This window comes from Apium graveolens, chromosome 3, assembly GCF_009905375.1.
Source record: "Apium graveolens cultivar Ventura chromosome 3, ASM990537v1, whole genome shotgun sequence".
Taxonomy (NCBI): Eukaryota; Viridiplantae; Streptophyta; class Magnoliopsida; order Apiales; family Apiaceae; genus Apium; species Apium graveolens.
Window position 1 is genome coordinate 73,310,870 of NC_133649.1, and position 19,797 is coordinate 73,330,666.

At 35.2% G+C, this 19,797-nt stretch overlaps 2 protein-coding genes across 2 annotated transcripts; both read right to left on the bottom strand.

The window, feature by feature from the left end:
* Positions 1 to 503: 503 nt before the first annotated feature.
* Positions 504 to 7,032, bottom strand: LOC141712432 (uncharacterized). Its single transcript, XM_074515367.1, has 7 exons — positions 6,134 to 7,032; positions 5,892 to 6,040; positions 5,216 to 5,464; positions 3,973 to 4,107; positions 2,508 to 2,690; positions 2,228 to 2,389; positions 504 to 1,424 (listed from the first exon to the last, which is right to left on the bottom strand). Exons 1-7 carry the CDS (start codon positions 6,495 to 6,497, stop codon positions 1,002 to 1,004), a joined length of 1,665 nt encoding a protein of 554 aa, XP_074371468.1. The 5' UTR covers positions 6,498 to 7,032; the 3' UTR covers positions 504 to 1,001.
* A 749-nt stretch (positions 7,033 to 7,781) lies between these two features.
* On the bottom strand, positions 7,782 to 19,462 carry LOC141712433 (uncharacterized). The gene is made up of 7 exons (XM_074515368.1): positions 19,026 to 19,462; positions 16,587 to 17,402; positions 16,018 to 16,370; positions 15,327 to 15,538; positions 8,802 to 9,058; positions 8,496 to 8,674; positions 7,782 to 8,412 (listed from the first exon to the last, which is right to left on the bottom strand). The coding sequence occupies exons 1-7, from the start codon at positions 19,249 to 19,251 to the stop codon at positions 8,329 to 8,331; spliced, it is 2,127 nt and encodes a 708-aa protein (XP_074371469.1). The 5' UTR covers positions 19,252 to 19,462; the 3' UTR covers positions 7,782 to 8,328.
* Positions 19,463 to 19,797: the final 335 nt, after the last annotated feature.

Below are 19,797 nucleotides of genomic sequence, written 5' to 3' on the forward strand. Positions count from 1 at the left end.
AAATGTCTAAACTCTTATATCATTTTTTTTGTTATATAAGACTCGAATTTTTATTAATTATTATTATTAGTTAGAATTTATATTTTATAATAATTATTTTAAATATGACACTATTAATATATATCCTTTAATGTCACAAAAATATAAGTACAAATATTTCATTATAAAATCCTCAATTAAAATTGAGAGAGATGAATGTTAATATGAAACTAATTAATACACATACATGTTACTGGAATTACACACATACCCTCAAGGTGTTAAATGCTTCTAACGGAAGTATGCTTTTTGCTAGATTCTGTAAAGTTTGGCATGTTTTTTGCTAGATATGGAACTTCAGGTACGCAAAGTGTATAAACTGGAAAGTTCAGATACACAATATGCAAATTACTCTATATATTGAGGATTCATGGTGAAAGAAGGGCCGTTAGTTAGTTGCCTATCTTAAGATAAATCTCACTTTTTTTTTGAAGTAAAGATAAATCTCACTTTTAGTTTGAGGCTTTGAGCAAAATTTATAGAATATATATTTGAAGGTGATCTGAGGCATACATGTAAATGTTTCAAAATACATCATTTTAATGCCAGCCAAAGTCATAAAACTAGCATTTCATTTGTTTGCGTAAAGAATGACTACAGATTCTATCTGCCATGCAGGCTACAACCAACTATCTACCAAGTGTGAGTTCTTCAAGCTGTTTACATCCATCAAGCCAGCCCAACTTTGAACTTCTTGTCCACTTTCTTTCAGCACAAATTGATGTGAGACTCCAAATCGTTATAATGGGTTTTGATGAGTATATACACAATTTTCTATTTCAAGACTGGCCAAAGTTAAGAGACATTAAGGTAAACTATACTCTTCAGCCCGTTAATAAGGGCAAATATATCTTCTGCTTCTGCAGTAGACACTGTATGAAGCTAACTTTGGTTGACAGAGATCTTGGTTCGCCACAGCACTGAACATAAGATCCTAGAATTCCACTCAGGCCTTTAAGCTTTCACACAGTACTAGAACCTGACTTCTGCTTAAATATCTGAAACATACCAGTAGTGTACTGCTGGATTTTTTCGATCAAGCTGTGATTAGTTTTCTGCATATGATTTATCAGCCACTGATACTCAGATAATGTAGCATCCGATAACGGCTCCAAGAATTCACACCTCTTCAAAATCTCTGTTGGAGGTACTCCGCCAATTAGGTTGGTGTCGAGCTTTGGCTTATTCTTCTGTAGCTCCACAATGGCATCAACTGGCATATCTTCAAGGGCAGATGGTGACGCACCTGGTACTACCTCCTCCTTGAAAGGCAATGCTCGTTCAGATTGCAAACAGAACTCTAGCCATTGATGTACCAAGGGAGATGGCCCTCTTACTCGTCCTCCAATTTTGTCATTTTTAATTTCAGATGCAGCAGGTATTGCCTGCAAGATTTGCTCTTTAGGTTATAAATTATACAAACAAATAGTAACTGTTTATTACAACATAATTGTAGAGATTCCTAAAAAGACAAAGTATACTGTAATTTCTTTCTTCAATTCATTTATATAGGATCTTATTTGATATTTCGTCATCAATTGATAAAAAGTGGATCAGGCAGTCACAAGGGGCCAGGGGGACACTAACCACCCAAAAGACTCCTGCCTAATTCTTCTTTGATAATAGGGAAACAACTGGTCTTTAAGAAAGTGGCACCATCAGGAATGATACTAACTAATAGTTGGAATGTAATGCTTATCTTCAGCACAAACGTAACACATTGTGTGTTGGTGATCACAAAAAATTGCACATGCTGAAACAAAGCATCTCAACCTTGGACTAAATGACGTACTATACTTGTTTTGTTTGCATTGTAAATAATCATAGAACATACATGAGAGATTATATGGTAATAAGTTCTGTATTGAAAGGGTTTGGGCAGGTGAGAGGCCATGGTAAACTCTGGCATATGCAGATACGTCTGAAATTAATAAGTTATCAAGTGAGTGGTCCACCTAACCCATAAAACTGACAAGGCAAACCAGGTAAATAATTAAGAGAACGACCACTGTAACAACACATACTAACCCCTACTCCAGAATGGATTATTTCCGCTTTACATTACTTTCTAGAGTGACCGTGTAATAGTGCTTTGAAATTCTTACAATTTTCCCACTTTTTCGTATCAATCAATGACAAACAAATTAGGCATATTATCTTTGACAATATGCAAAAATTAGGGTATTACCCAAACATCTGCCCATAGACTAGCTCCAGACTTTGGAACAATAACTGTAACGTCTGACATGCGTTTGGCAGCAGGAATAATGTCAGAACTCCATCCAACAGTCACCCACACGTCGCCTACTTCAAAAGCTTTTAGATAATGCACACTGTCAAATAGTCGAACCTATAAAAAGGTATGAGATGCCGTACGTAGAATATGTTAATAACAACTCAGATGTGTGATGGTTATGAGCCCTATGCCCTTTCTATTACTGATGTAACATGCCTGTTAATAGTCATACCTGGTTTTCAAGAAGTGAAAGATTCTGCAAGACTGCATTTCTCCCCCCAACAACTTCAGTATCAAAGTTACTCGTATTATAAGATGCCCCCATATATTTCAGTACAGAACCAATGACTTCTCTGGGAGAATCAACCATAGAAATCTTCCCTGAAAGCTCAGGCCTCCAGAGATCAGCCCAGTCCTGCATGTTTGAATTAAATAATTCTTGTAAAATTCTGTTTCATTCATCCATATATTATAATAGAATTTATATATCTTATTTATATATAATATTTATAATAAAATTATATATCTTATTTTACACTAAATAACAAATACGGCTAACCTATTCTATTTCTATATAAATTATATAAATACTAAATATACGGAGTATTATATTTGACAACAGATATTTACTATCCTATATTATTTAATTAACTAGTGCATTTTCTAACAAACGATATTTTTTCGCATATAATTCGTGTACTTCCGTGTATAAAACAGGTAGGCACGAATATATTAGTTCCGGTTAGTGTCAACTAAATGGTACACGGGTACAAATCCGGGTCGGGTTCGATTTTAAAATTTTGACACGAAAACACGAAAGTACACGGAATGATTGTACACGTACACGACCCATTTCCGGGTTTATTTTTGACAGAATCCCATATGTCACGCGAAGATTTAAAATAGAAACTAAATTTTTTATCCCAAATATTGTAGAACAAATCATATATGAATAATACATGAGACAAATTTTCAAACTCTAAATAATTAGATATTTTACTCAATTTATTATCCCTACACCCTACTAGTTTCCTTCCAGCATTCAATTTTTTCCAATTTTATCTTAATTGATTTCACTATATAATCACTACCTTTTTAATTTTCATAATAGTCTTCATGCTTAAAAGCAATTCACACTATTTCTTTACTAGAGGAAGTTTCTCTGCTTAAATTTAATCCCTCATATTTATTTTGACCAAGTATTAACTGTAGACAGATCTACCATAAGGATTATTTTGTCATTTGTCACAAATTTATGCTGTACGTCTATTTTTCTTTTCAACTTTACATCACGACAATACATATTCGTTTTTGTTTTCATGATACACATCTATTACAAGAAAAGACTTTACTTAAATAAAAATAATGTAATTCTTTACCCGAGCCTAGTGTACATACTGCTTGAGTTTGCTGCGTGCAGCTAAACTTATAACAGATTTGGGTTGCAGAGCGAAAGCAAAGCCAGTAGAAATTAGCTGGCCACGAAAAAATAAAAAAACAGTATAATTCTTCTCTGGTCTACCTGAGCCTAGTGTACATACTGCTTGAGTTTGCTGTGTGCAACTAAACTTAAAATAGATTTTGGTTGCAGATCAAAGCCAGTAGAAATCAGCTGGCCGCTAAAATATAAGTAAGCTATTGACTATTGGCACAAGGTGAGAAAAATTTTGGTCGACATATACTATAAAATAAAATACCTCAATAGGAGCCAAATTATTCTTCTGGAATTTGCTTTTCTTAAAAGCAATTACCATGCTTCCCCACCGATAAGGAGCAGCCCAAATTTTGCCTTCAACGTCTAATTTTCCCTCACTGTTCCTGCGTAAGTATACCTGAGATCATTTGAGACATTAAAATGTTAGGTTACATTACTACGATGAAGAAAGTTAGAAGATTATAAAGAGTTCTGCGCAATAATTTAGTCTTTCTCGTCAGATAATTAAAACTATAGATATCTCAATTTTTAAATTAACTAACATCATCAGATGTTGGGAAAACTGAAAATAGAAATTAAATTTGGGGCATGGCTAAGTGACTTTTAAGATATAATTACAAGCAGTCTTCAGGAGACAGGAGAGTATCAATAATATAATCCAAGTTTAGTTCTTCCTTTGGAAAAGCCCCGACACACGTCTGTAGCTTGCAAAAATTTATTCAAGATTTTTTGGTAATATACGCTCAAATTATATGGTGCTTGAATTTTTAATCGATTTTCGATGACATGACATAAAGTCAGCTTCTTTAACATATACTAATTAACACTTTACCATGTGAAAAATGCTAGCGTTATAAAAAAAACCAACGGCTGGGGAAAAAAATAGGACGCATGTGACGTATTACTTCAAAAAGCCCAATATTGGCTACTGCTCTGCAGAGCCTTTTTAAAAAAAATTCTCAAATAGCCCTTAAACATATCAAACTGCGAGCAATGAGCATACTAAAATGACAGCTTTGGCATGGTAAATCTAAGTTGACAATACATATGGTACAGAACGGTCGAATCTGAGCTGAACCCACTAGGCCCAAAAGTTAGCGAAATACCTTTAAAAGATAATATCCACTTTATTAGAGCCAAAAGAGAAGTGATCCTTGGGCCTTCCTATTAAAAGATGAGAGCAGTCGAAGTGTATAACTAGAGCTAGACTTCGTTAACTTGATAAGTATATAAATTTTTCCACAAGAGCATATTTGACACTCCATGCATGACGCATACCCTCTTACTTGTCACTTTGACTTTTTGCACGTTCACCAAGGTGACAAAAAAAATACTTGTACCAATTATATTTTGAATAAAAAAATATAAATAGTAAACTTTTAAAAAGAAATATTAAAAAACAATTAATGGAGGTATCTTTTTTATGCACCTTAATTTAAGAGAAAAAAGTCAAAGTGACAAGTAAAAGGGATTGAGGGAGTATTACAACTAAATAATACTCTTACCTTCCATTTGTCACTTAAGCCAGAAAACCACTCTTGGTCTTCAACCCTTTGTATAGGTTCAATTAGAGCCTTGTTAATAGCAAAACTAAGCCAGGTATCTCCTAATGCAACAATGTCAGCTGTTAGAGCAGATCTGCTAGCAACATCTCTCTTGCTAAATCCCATAGAAAGTTCAGAAAATATATCCCTAATACTTCCACGAAATTCCATACGCAGTTTTGTCCTCTTTCCTTGGGCTTGCATAAAATTCTGTGTCAACAGACATGAATTTCAATACTTCACATAAAGCTCCAATTGGTAACAATAATGAAGAAAATACAGGCTCTCATAATGCTACTTTCTGGTTTTACCAGATTTTGCTGGACAATGTCAAAAATGTATAATGTAGTTTATTTCTTCTAACAAGCTGATGCATTGGTCAAATATGTAAAGCAATGTTTCTCATGCTATTAAACTCTACCCCTTATTACATTTCGATTTTACTTAGTGCAACCTTTTCTTTGAAGAGACAAGATAAATAACTTTCAAGCATAAACTTACTTAACATATGTGCATTTTCAAACAACAAATATTATATTAAAATTAAAGGCCGGGCATTGAGAGTGATACATGCATTATGAGGATTGAGAAATAAAAACTATAGTTCTATAAATGCGAAGCAAAATATTGTATAGACCTTGATCCACAAAGGAGGTACAGAGCTACGCAGAGCAATAATTCTCAGAGGAACAGTCAGGGAGTATGTTTTAGATTTCCAACTTTCAAATGCTGCACGCGTTTCTTCATCTTCAAATACAATTTGTGAATTTTTAACATCATCATTCACTGTGTTCAAAAAATACCACAAAATAAGACCAACAAGCACTTCACTTGACTGTCCTATCCTATAACAAAAATGCATATAGAAATTTATGATACCTTCGGTTGTTTGCTGTTGAGAAGTCTCTTTAGGACAGGCTATGTAGTTGGGCGGAATTTGAGTACAAGCAGAAGCTGAGCGAGTGCAAATGCCAAGACCTAATAACAAAATTACGGAAGCTCCAACTATATGAAGTAAATCTTTGAGCAATTTGGAAAAAATGTGTTGCTCTTGAGACTTAGCAACGACCAAACACGGGGACAAATGACGGTGGCAAGATGTCCTCAATAGACATACGGTTATTCTAGAACTTCGGAGTAGCAAAAATTGGGGTTTGTGGTTACGAAACGGAGAGAAGGTAGTGTAAAGTTGCAGGGCATGATGATTAGGATAAGAGATCCGTGAACATGGTAACAAAGACATATCTTGGTTTAATCAGCTCAAAAAAAACTGAATTTGTCGTATAACAACTAAGAACATACTTCCAACAGCAATGCCAAGCTCAAACTGTAGAATCAGAGTCAAGGAAAGCCTTAGTCAGTGTATTACACTCCTTACCTCGCAAGCATTCATATACATACAGGGTTGTGCGAATTACACTTAAAACTATCTTAGCCTCAAAACTCAAAACACCATAATCCCCATTTAAAAAAAATACGAATTCACAGCTAATAATACTATAAATCACTTGAACAATTGGATTATCAATAAGTAACAGTAGTGAATGAGTTGTTGGTTTTCATTTAAAAATTGAGCACATTACAACAACACTGTTAAATTAGCATCAGAGTTATAATATTATGTACACATGTAACATGTTATCATATAATAAGCTTAAAAAAGTTAAATTTATTGTACAAGAATCAAGAACTTATACTTCCACCAGCAACTCTAAATTAGAGAATCAAGAAAATCCCAAGTCAGTGTATGATACATACACACTCGTAAATATATACAAACAAACATATACATACATACAGGGGATAAGGGAAAGAAGTGGAATGCTCACCTGGGATTTAACCACTTGACTGACTTGGCCACAGACGATAATCACAAGATGTGGCTTTTTTCTTATCTTTATTTCTTTATTTCTTTTTTATTATTAATTACAAAATTGTTAGGCTTGTAATTTTTAAAAACTTTTTTTTTGAACAAATTATTCGTATTTATTTTAATGGAAATACTTGGTTTTGTTCAAAATTGTAAAAATAAATTGGAATTGTGGGTAAGCAATACACAAAATGTTACTATTCATTTAATTAAAAATCTATCATTGATTTTAATATTGTTTTTAAAGATTAAAATATATTTATTTTGTGGCTACAAGAAATACCCTTTTTAGGTATGGCTAATAGCCTAATAGTAGATACAGTAGGATTTAAAAAAAACACCCCTAAATTTATAGGACTGTATTTAACTACTGAAATACGCTCACTCCAATGAATGCAAGTATGTAACAAAAACAAATCTGGAAAATGGCTGCTGCGCTTTACTTTAGAGTTTAGAATGTACCATACAAATTTCAATTACTACTTATGTGGGCAGTATATTTTTAAACTCGATAACCCAAGCAAAACAACTTTGTTCATTTTGATTAAATACTTTTAATTTATTGATGCAGTATATTTAATTTTGGTTTGGTCTGGATTGGTTTAAGCCAAAAACACAAGCAACTTGCACAAGTTTTAGCGAGGTCCAGAACAGTGGTGATCATATTCAACGAAGTTACGTATATATTCTTAATTATCTGTCAAGAAACAGAATCTCAAAATCACATTTCACCGCCCAACTAACAGAAAATGTAATAGTTGGGACTTGATGAATGTTATACAACAACAATTACACTTGTACAGTACAGGTTTGGAATATCCCACCGTAAATTTATCAAAGAACAGAATGGAAATCAAAAAATGGGATATGAACCAAACAGCAATGGTGTGGTGGGACTGGGGTGCCTCTTCCTTGCCTTCTAACAAAGGTAATAAATGAAATATTGAATTGATACTATAATCATGAAGCGGAAAGTATGGAAGCAGGCAAGTGATCTTAGCTCGATCGAGTCCCTGCTAAGAGAAATATACATTTCCCAGGATATCTTCATGTAGAATGGTAATATACAACATCAATTTCTACAAACAGCGCGCTATGTGACATCTTTGGAGAAGATATCTTCTCGAAACAACCTGTATGAGTGTGGCCAAGTATAAACTGTAACGAAATGGACAAGCTAACTGCACAACACAAAATGCATAATCTACTCTGTAGCTTGTCCAGCAATATATTTGCTCTCTTCTGATCTGTGACGGAAGAGTTTTGCTATTCTCCGCCTCTCACAGTCCTGAAATGCATTCATTGTTAACTAAAAACTTAATCTAATTTATTCATCACTAACAAGAGAATTTGATTTTCAGAAATCCAAACCTTGAACATGTTAAGATAGAAAGGTTTGCTAGGATTCGTCCTTCTCAGCTTCTGATATGTGTATGCAAAACTTAACTGATCACGAGGAGTAAACCGCTCAACTTCATTAAACCAAAGACAGGAGAACAAGTTTGACATCGGTGTGTGCGCCCTTACAATGAAAGACCCTTCAGGAACATCTGAAATGTAGTTGTAATTATGTGATATAACTTATAAGCAATGAAGACGATGTCATGGTCTGCAAATTGCAGCAAAAAAGTGAAAGGATTCAACACAATAATGAGAAATGTGCAGGAAGAAGCTCACTGCTAGGGAGAAGTTTGTCTGGATCTGATGAATTGAATCTTTTCAGCCCATCAGCCTGGTAAAATGCAAACTGTTCGTCTATGATAGTATGATTGAACTTGTTAAGCTTCTTATTTTGGGCCACTTCTTCCCACACACAGTGGCGATCATAGTGATTTGAGATGGCATATTCATGCCCTTTACGCCATAAAAAGTATTCCAAAATGAGCATAGGATCAAGTTGGAGACGTAATTTGCTATCCAACCAAATTGAATACCTAAGAAGATTCCAAAATACAATCATTAGATGTATGCAAATCTGTCAATAAGCAACAAGCCAGCCACATTTAATATGCTACAACTTTACACATAAATTACTGTGTCGGAATAAAATTACAAAATGAATAACGCAATTTGGTTCCAATTACACAATGACACATCCCCGTATCCTCACGCACCCCCGTATCGGATACTCAGATTCTCGGGAACACTCCGATGTTCAATGTTCTTAAAAATTCTCAACTAAAATACTTATACTACATATATAAGTAATTTTAGTTTAAATTCTTGTTTTATAGATGCTTATATCATGTATTTGATACAATTTGCATAAAACTATTAGTTTTGTTAATAGATTTCATCATTTATAACATCAAATATATATTTATAATAAATATATGTCGCACCCGAATCCTCATATTATTTTATTTACCGAATCCATGTATCCCCGCACTACGCACCCGCATCCCCGCACCCGTATCCTTGCTTCTTAGCAATTACACAATGACAAATAAAAACAAAAGTATTCCCTTAATTTTGGTTCCAATTTTAATCCACACATGCTATATGGTCTTATTCATGACTAGTTGAAAAAAAAAACAGACGGAATAGCACGCATCATCATGCTCAGGCATGGTAATATAGCAAATGCATAGATTTATGTGCATTATATGTACATAGCAAGAATAGAAAGGCAGAAAACCCAGATAAATGTTGTGTTCCAAATAACCAGTTATGACAAAAAACTTGCTCCGACAGAAAGGGTCAATTTGGATGTGAATATAAGGGCCAATCTGGACGTGGCTATACGGAGATATGGCTAGATACAAGCCAAAGCTTTTGAATTGCTAAAGGTTACGAGGGATTTTCATCCTCATGTACACAAACTGCTTATGTGTCATTTTCTTAAAAGTTGAGACCGACTTGTTTGTTCAAGCCTTCAAGGTGGCTTCATCGATTAATTCAATGACCAGCATACAGGTTTCTGCCTATCCTAGTGATGCCTCAAACTAAACTATTGTATCAGCTTCACTTCTTAAGTTGTTATAGTTCATTTATTTTTTCAAACTCATTCTCACAAGTAGTGTCCTAGTTCATTTATTTTTTCAAACTCATTCTCATAATTTGGACAGCGGAGATTCCCCCAGAATCAACAGAGTTATTTGGTCTTTACAAAAAATAATAACAATGATCCTTGGTGTACCCAGAACCCCACAATTCTGTACTCCAAATAAGTAAGAGGGATGAAAAGGGCTTCAAAGATTATTTTAACATTGTCACCCCTCTGTCTCAAGGTGGTTTCAAACGAAAACCAGAAATACTCGATTCTAGGGATTCCAGAGAAAGCTCTCTTTTGTATGTCTTTCAATTTTCAAAATTCTCTAATAATTTGGAAAGAAGTACAGCCCTAACAAACACCGATCCCAAAATTTGAAGTTCACACATGACACAACCAAATCTCTTCTGTAGATTGAATAATTGTTATGCACCCAGTAGAGTCTAGTGTTAAGCACGTTTATTACAGGCACGTGTCAAGGGGTAAGAAAGGCATTGCAGCAAATATTTAAGGATATATGCGTAATAACGGAGAGGGAGCAAAGGGGAGAATATATACAGCACATAGGGGAATATTAGGGCATGAAGAAGTTAGTACTGTCTTTATTTTATTGGGAGAGAATTGGGCCTCTCGAAAGTCCATTATTTATCCTCGTTTTTCCTTTCATTGTTGTTGCTTGATCGAGAGAGTTGACTACTGTAATTCAGAGGAGTTAACTATATTTTGCAGCTTATGTGTTATCATTGCTGTTAATCAATAGAATCGTAGTAATTCATTACAAGTGGTATCAGAGCACTTCGTTCCGATGGGACCGTCGATGCCAACACAACAACTATATCCGATTGAAGAGAAGATTATGGCGATGGAGGAATCAATTTCGGAAATGGTGTCGAAGGCAATAGATAGAGCAGTGAAAGCGATGCATCATTCGCTTTTAGAGATGGTTAGGAAGGTTGATAAAGATGGTGAAGAGGATTCAATTTCAAGGGAGTTGTCCACAAATCAGGTAAGTCAATCTTTTCATGCTCCTACTCAAATTTTGGGAGTTGATAAACTGGATAATTTGAATAGAGTAGAGAAACATGTGAATGAAAAGTGTGAGTATTCAAACAAGTCACAAACGGTACAATCTGTAAAGTCTGCCCTCAAAATGTTTGATAATAGTTCCGAGAGAGTGCAAGTAGATAAAGCTCTATTATCGTCTGCTATTGTTTTGTCTGCTGAGACGTGCGAAAAGGATTTAAAAATATATTTTCAACAATTTGTCAAGTATGATATGATTAAGGTGTTTAAGCTACATAAAAAGGAGTATGATAAGGTTTCGTTTTACAAGATTCAAGAAGACGAACATGGTAAGAATCGCAGAAAAGGGAGTTATAAGGAAAGGTATGAAGTTAAATATGATGGAAATAAGATGTCTGATTTCGTTAAAGATTCTAAACTAGAGGTATTTCAGCCTTTCAAAGGGATAGAGCAATCAATAGAGATTAATGAACGGCCTGTTAAGGATGTGGTTGAGGATGTGGTTGTCAGGACAATAATATTATTTATGCTGGTAATTGCATATGTTAAGAGAAGAGGATGTAAACTGTTTGAAAATAAGCTTCAAAGAAATTTAGTGGCTTGTGATGGTGTAGGTGAAAGACCGTGTTATTTTAAGCTACACGAGGATGAGTATGGGAAGATTGAGGTTTTGGAAGAAAGTAGTGAAAACATATATGCGTTAAAGTTGTTCGTGAAGAGGTCCGATGCATCATTAGGTTTAAAGAAATCAAAATCGAAGACTTCGAGTTTCATAGCTGCATTACATTTGCAGGCGGATAATTTTGAATGTGTTCTGAAGTGTGTTAGGGATTTGAGAGATTGCGAGGGAGATAGTGATAATCACCCGAGTTTGAGTGTGTTGGCTATGAAGGCATGGTTAGAGATAGGGAGGTTTGAAGAAGATGGGATGGAATTGAAATGTATGGTAGTTAACAAGGGGATTACTAAAGTTGATTGGATGTTGGTGGAATTGTACTTTCTGGCAATTAGAACAGCAAGGGCTGAGACAGTAAAGGGGATATTTTTGGTACTTTTAGGGAGATGTCAGGTAAGTGCAGGTACAACCACCAAACTGGTTCATTTTCCAATAGCATTCCAAGCTAAAAAACTAATCAATAATCCTGAGATTGTAATGACTGAGTTTATTGAGGGTCTTGTGGAAAGTTATCATGGATTACAGTACTTTGATGGCTTTCCAGAGGTGAAGGTTTTATTACATTCTGACATTTCAAGTAAAACCAATGAAAATAAGTTTTTTATATCAGGAGGTGGAAGTGGCCATGAGCCTGCTCAAGCTGGATTTGTGGGAGAAGGGATGCTGACGGCTGCTATATTTGTTGGATCTTATTATAAAAGCAAGCTTGCAGAAACTGGATTATGAGATTAAGACTCTAAATTGGCCGGTTGGATTTGATGGTAATCATCCGCCCACCAACATCCTTGTTAATGTACCATCATCTCGTTCAGCAATAATAAACGATACCTTGATTCAAACGCATCAGCTCAATCAACAAGCGCGAATCCTTGAGGCTGCTATTGAAATTAAGGATAATTTAATTGACTGGGATAGTAAATATGGTGTGGGTAGTGAGGGGTCAAAGGCGGTGGTTGAGCTTCTTTGCACATCAGTCAATAAGTTAACTCTTAATTGTAATGGTGTGTTAATGATGTCGGAACTAGTGATCATTTGGTATGCGCAACTATTTTATTTTGATTATATTATGAAAGCTAATGCAAATAACAGGCGGAGGGATGAGGAGTTTCAAGTGGACGAGAAGGTGTATGTAAAGTTCCAACAGTATCGTCTATGGTCGGTGGCATATAGGCCATGTGACAAGTTATCAGCCAAGTTTTATATGCCATTCGAGATACCTCAGCGCATTGGACAGGTGGCGTATTGTATGCTACTTCTGGCGGAGAGTAAGATATATCACGTGTTCCACATTTCTGAGCTGAAAAGTGCAGCCCATGTTATGATGCCAGACCAAGTAGCACCTCGGTTGGAATTAGTTGCAAGAGTAGAAGCGTTGGTGGATGTACATCAAGTACAACAAGGTTTGGAGGCTGACTCGGAGGTTTCAATTAAGTGGCATGGCTTATCATTATTTCAGATTATCCAGATAATTGGAACCGTTACTTACAAACTAGAATTGCTACCTGAGAGTAAAATACGTCCGATTTTTCACGTGTCACAACTCAAACAACATGTGGGTCGGGTTCCAGTTTCTTGTACAATTCCCCTCCCCCAACTCACTTCAGAGATGGAGCTACCAATGGAACCAGCAACATTGTTAAGTTTCTGTCGTACTCAGCACAATGGTCAAGATCACATAAAGGTTCTAATGCACCGGAAAGGATTGCCCCCTCTTAAAACTACTTGGGAGGATATGAGTTTCATTGACCATCGTTTTCCATGGTTTCACCTTGAGGACAAGGTGAGTCTCTGGGAGCGGGGTATTGTTATGCACCCAGTAGAGTCTAGTGTTAAGCACGTTTATTACAGGCACGTGTCAAGGGGTAAGAAAGGCATTGCAGCAAATATTTAAGAATATATACGTAATAACGGAGAGGGAGCAAAGGGGAGAATATATACAGCACATAGGGGAATATTAGGGCATGAAGAAGTTAGTACTGTCTTTATTTTTATTGGGAGAGAATTGGGCCTCTCGAAAGTCCATTATTTATCCTCGTTTTTCCTTTCATTGTTGTTGCTTGATCGAGAGAGTTGACTACTGTAATTCAGAGGAGTTAACTATATTTTGCAGCTTATGTGTTATCATTGCTGTTAATCAATAGAATCGTAGTAATTCATTACAATAATATATAATTACCATTGTAAAGATACCAGCTATGTCCCCCCCCCTTTCAACCCGAGTGATGCGATGGCCGGTTACTAGATCTATTAACGGCAGTGCTGACTGCTGAATAGGTTATGTTATCAGAAACTAAAATTTATTGAACAGAGTTTTAAACTCCCGAATATTGGTTCAGAACATAATCAATTCAATCATTATATATAAATAATACAGTCTACACTATCATCAATTTGACTAATGTGCCTATGTGATGGAACTGGAATACAAAAATTAAGAATTAATGAAGTCTATAGGGCTAAGCTATAATGTCGGAGAAACCTTTCTATACAGTAAACCTGCAATCTGCCGGCACAGACCAGTACCACGAAGCATTTTTTTCATCACGTTCAGTTGCTCAGTTGTTATACTCTTACTTTAATTTCAGGCCTAGTTTACTGAAGTTTCTAGTGAAAGGATATCCCGTGGATTTTGAGGTCTGGTCGATGGATTCTTGTAAATTTTAGTCTGGGCATTCCACACCCACTCTCGCACAGTATTTTCTTGTTCATTTCTTTTCTTTCTTCTCCACCATAAGTATGAGAGATATCCTCATCTCCACATGTTACTATGAATAAATATTAAAAAATTATTCACCAGTCATATTTAACGCAACTGAACCTACTAGAGTAAGCACAACATTGTCCCATCATAAATTTGTGATGACATTTCATCCACAAAGGGCTAATGTAAGGTTTAAACTAGTGAACAAATGCAAACATTGTTATCAACAAGACGACTAGTCAATGCGAAGGTACTCAGGCGCCGAGAGTCTCGAAGCCCGGCTTGTTGTCGACTAGTTGACGTGAAGGTCGCCCAAGAGTCTCATAACCCGACTTGGGGTCTTCATAACAATAATTGCGGTGCACCGTGCATATTTTGAACTAACTATTCTATTACTTTTGATTTAAATTATAAAATTAACATGTTCTATTATATTATATTAAATCAAGTAATTTTATGTATAATGAACATTTTGTCGACTTTTTACGACTAGTCGGGCGACTTATCGACTAGTCTTCACGAAGGTACTCGGGTGTCGAGGGTCGACTTGGCGCCGTGATAACCTTGAATGCAACTTAACTACAACATGTAAATTCTGGAGTCTAGATGTTAGAATTGCTCAGAATAGGTCCAACTCGTGATGCTTATTAATACTGAGAGATGGCAAGATGATTGTTGAGGATAACACTGATTTAGTCTGCTTCTCAATCTATGTAATATATTGTTTTCATCATAGAGTGGAATCAATTAACAAGGTGTAAACAAAGGAGATCATGCAACAAATTAATCATTTTACTAGTTGTTTCTTACCTTGCAGACGGAAAAAGACGATGTGACAGAAATTTTGGTATCTTTCCAACTCTACGCATATCACTGTAAGGTAGATTCTTCACCATTACAATCTTCCATAAACCAATAAACCCCATGGTGTCTGGCCTGTGCCCTTCTGAAGAAAGTGTGCGCAGAGTAATTTCATCCATAAACATAACAAAGCAAACATTTTTCCTTGACAAAGTAGAGACCTGTATTGATGGAAATTAAATAGTTTGTAAGCAGAAAAATGAACTTTTAAATCCAAGTATAAAAAACCAGAAAGAAGATAACATTCCTGGAAGCAAAGTAACAGAATGCATAAAGCGTGGCAAATGTATTACTATTTACTACATATGAACTCGGCCAACTGAATGTACAACTATATATTATATTACCAGCTCTTATTAATTTATCCTCAAGTGAATAGTTGAGAGGACAAACTTGTAGTGGTAAAATTACAAATAATGAAAAGCGAACAAAGGCTATAAGGTACTAACCATCTCAATGATCAATTTCATATAAAAATATCTATTATGATAACCGCATACATCAAGCATTGCGAAGGACTCTGCGCATGTAGTCTACATATAGGCCAGTCCACTTTGGGGAAAAAAGGGAGATAAAAGGGAACAAAGGGAACATGGACCAAAAAAAGACAAACAAAATTCAGTAAGACTAGTGTCCTTACCGTTCTGCCTGTTGGTACTCTCAAACGATCTGAATTTCCAAAGATGCACGAGGAGACTGCAATATGGCAACTACTGAGGTATTTTGAATCATCTTCTCCCAAATCAAATCCAGTACTTGGAGATCCCATTGGACCTCTCACAAATCCACAATTTATCTTCTGATCATGTGCGAGATAAGATTCCTCCCTTTCTTCTAAACTCTGGTGCCCAGCAAATCTGGGTTCCCATGACTGTTCTCCGCTAATATTCTCTTCAGTTTCTCGATATTGCAATGCAAATCGGGAGAATTTTCTACTTTCTAATGGCTCTACCAGTTGTGAAGTAGAATTTGAAATCTTCATCTCACACGAACCTGATAAAAATATTATCACAGGTATTTACATTAATTTCTTCCAGACTTTATTTATTTCCTCTCTTATTAATGAGGTCAAGAGAGTTTGACATCTGAAACAGGAAGAATCTGATTTATTCTAAAAAATATTATTTTGGTAATTATCATGGCATAATTGTACAACTAAAAAATTAAAGATTGTTCCAGATGACTCGCAAAGATGGGGCAGAAACGTACCTGAAAATTTGTGCCGCTTTGTCTTCTTCTTGGAAGCTGACCGCTTTTCAGAACTAGATTTTTTTGAATATTGACTGCCAACAACACTGACATGCCTAGAACTAACCTTAAGTTTATCCGACTGTAGAGAGCTTAAGGAAGAATCTTCTTCCGATACTTCGGATGAAGACTCCTCGACATCCTTTTCTATCATCTGCCTTTTGTTTTCAGAATCTACAGAACTGGAAGACCCTCTAAGATTGACGCCATGAGATATTGGTACTTTAATATTATCCCCCTGTCCATGATCATTATATTCATAATCATCAGATCTTGAATCATGTAGATCAATACCGTCATCATACTCATCATCAGCATCCACTTCCTCAGTGTGGATACCATTAGCTGCATCATCTGATAGCTGATTTGTATTCTTGCCTTCAGTTTTTGATCCCTTGACACTCTTCAAAGAAGCTTCATATTCAGCTTCGTACATTTTTAGTTCATTACGCCCAGCTTCATTATATAAACCAATGCCTTTATGATCAGTAACCTTGTGCAGTTCAGCAAATGAAGACTTCTTGTCACTGTTCATCTCTTTACGAACATTACCTGTGGACCTATCCTGAGCACCTACAGTAGAATGCTCCACTGCCTCCTCATTATAGTCTTCATCCCTTCTTCTATCGTCTTTGTCCCAATACCGTGAATCCCGGCCATGAGCTACTGAACCCTGACCAAATTTTAGAACCTTCAGCCTGTCCGTCCGTGTCACATTTGTAAGGAAATCTGTATCATTTACCAGACCATCATCTGGAACAGTATAATCATTTATTCCTGCGCCAGCAAGTAAATAGCTGGGTCAGTCCATAAAATTTTAGCAACAACAATTTCATGTTTACTGATGGTATATTAGGTCATTCTTATATTTAGATGACACACACTCTTAAGTAACATGATACAGGACAGGATAAAGAAGAATCATGCAATTAATACAATTTAAAAAGATGAAACTAGGCTATTTGAACAGCATAAAATTGGTTGCCCCTATGTTTCCTATCTGCGGAAGGAAGAAGATATAAAGTATAGCAATCCATAATTATAAAAAGAAATTCATTATTATAGAATTCAATTCCATCAACTTTCTTGATTTCCGGGGAACAACAATACTTTATTCTCTTATATCTATATACACTTATATAATAACCAAAACATTAAAAGTTTTGGTTTTCGTTTTGGTTTTCAATCATTTATTAATATATTACCTTTAACAACTTAAACATCAACTACCTTTTTCAACTGAAACATGTTAACTTTTTTAGTTTCGACAACTGACACCTCTTTCCAAAATTATCAAATATCAAGGGCAAGTCTATTTAATAAAATAAAAATAATAATACTATAACTATTAGTAACTAACCATTAACCAATTACATTTTTTTAGCTAAAACACTATCACACACATCCTTATTTTCTTACATTCATACAATAACCCAAAATCAAATCTTTCCATATAAATACATTAAAATTTATGATGATAGATATCTTCCTTAATTGTGGTTTGAGTTCCTCGTCATAACAATACAATATAGCATTTAGATACTCTTAAGCAAATATACGAGCTGCACACATAATTCACACACTGCTACACAAAAATATCAATTAGAAACTCATAGAGAAGGGCACAATCAATTAGAAACTCTTATCTAGTGACTTGGCTAGAATATGAAGCTATATACCTAGTGCAGAAGCTTGAGCCAGATATAAAACCAACAAGTTTTTTTTTGAAGGCATAACCTCTCTTTGATAAAATCAATTATCACTTTCTATTTCTAGTATTCCAAAAAGCATCGACTACTTTCAAATACTGCAAAATAGTAAGGAATTAAGGTACAAGTTTAATAACAGTTTTTCTAGTTGTTCCTTTTGTTCAAGTTACTCAAGACAAGTTCAACAACAAGTTCCCATAACAATTACAACTCACGGACGTGGCCTAACACAATCACTAACTAAATGATTTCTCACATCATTTCTTCAGATCTCTACTTAGAAGTACGAGTAATTTAAAAATTTTCAGAAAACACAATTAACTCCCCACAACAGTTAATACTTGCAGCTATAACACTTAATTTCTATAATAAAAAGCTAACTAAGCAGAAAATTTAGATACTAATGCTTTGTTCGGTTATAATGAATGCAACGCCTTCTTCCAGTCACTTTAATTACTAACGAAACACAACATCAAAAAGCAGCAACTATAAAACGGAACTACTCGAGTCATCCAATTATCCCTCTTCAGTTTCTAATTATTAACTAAAAACCCGCCAAGTTCACAAACAAGTATTCATAACTAAACAGACATACATAACAAGCTTACTATACACAAAATCAACCAAATCTAATCAAACAAATCTAAATCAACGAATCCGAAAAATCGAGAAACCGAGAAAATGAACAAACCTCTATCAGCAGAGAGATAAAGAAAAGCCAAAACAGTAACAACGAAAGCAAGAACAAGAGTCAAAGCTAGGGCACCAATTGAGATCTTCCGACCTCTAAATCGCCGGTGATGTAGCCGCGATTGCTTGTGCTGTTGGTTTCCGGAACGAATTCCGATGGAGACCTGATCGAATCCGCCGTTGCGAGCCGAAGCCCTATCGAATCCAGATTGTCTGTGCTGAGCCATTTCTACATTGTTTGTAGAGATGATCTATATGCATATATACATACAATCATATGTGTGTATAGGTGAGTATGTATAGTTGTGAATTCACTGAATCTGTGCAATTGGGAGTGAATTTACATGTACATTTCTAGGGTTTCGACAACTGACGAAGATTGAAGAAGATAGTTGATGAAATATAGTGAGGATTTATAGATTTCATTTTCTTTTATTTTATTTTCCTGATCTATTTTTAAAATTTACTCCTTTTCACCCTTCACTTTTGTAACATAACTAAGGGGCGGTCCGGTTGGTCAGCTTTTCGGTGAAATGTTAAACAACTGTTTTAAAATTCACAAGTAGCATTTTTAAAAAGTGTTTTGATGTAAAAGTTGTTATTATAGAAAATAAGGTCCTCATGTTTTTTTGAAAAAACTTCTTTTCAGTTTTATAGGAATCAGATACTAATTTCCCTATCGAAACTCACCAAAAACATTTTTTTTTATAATTTTTCACATCAAAATATATGTATACTAAAGATACTACCAAACAATGATCCGATTTTCCCAA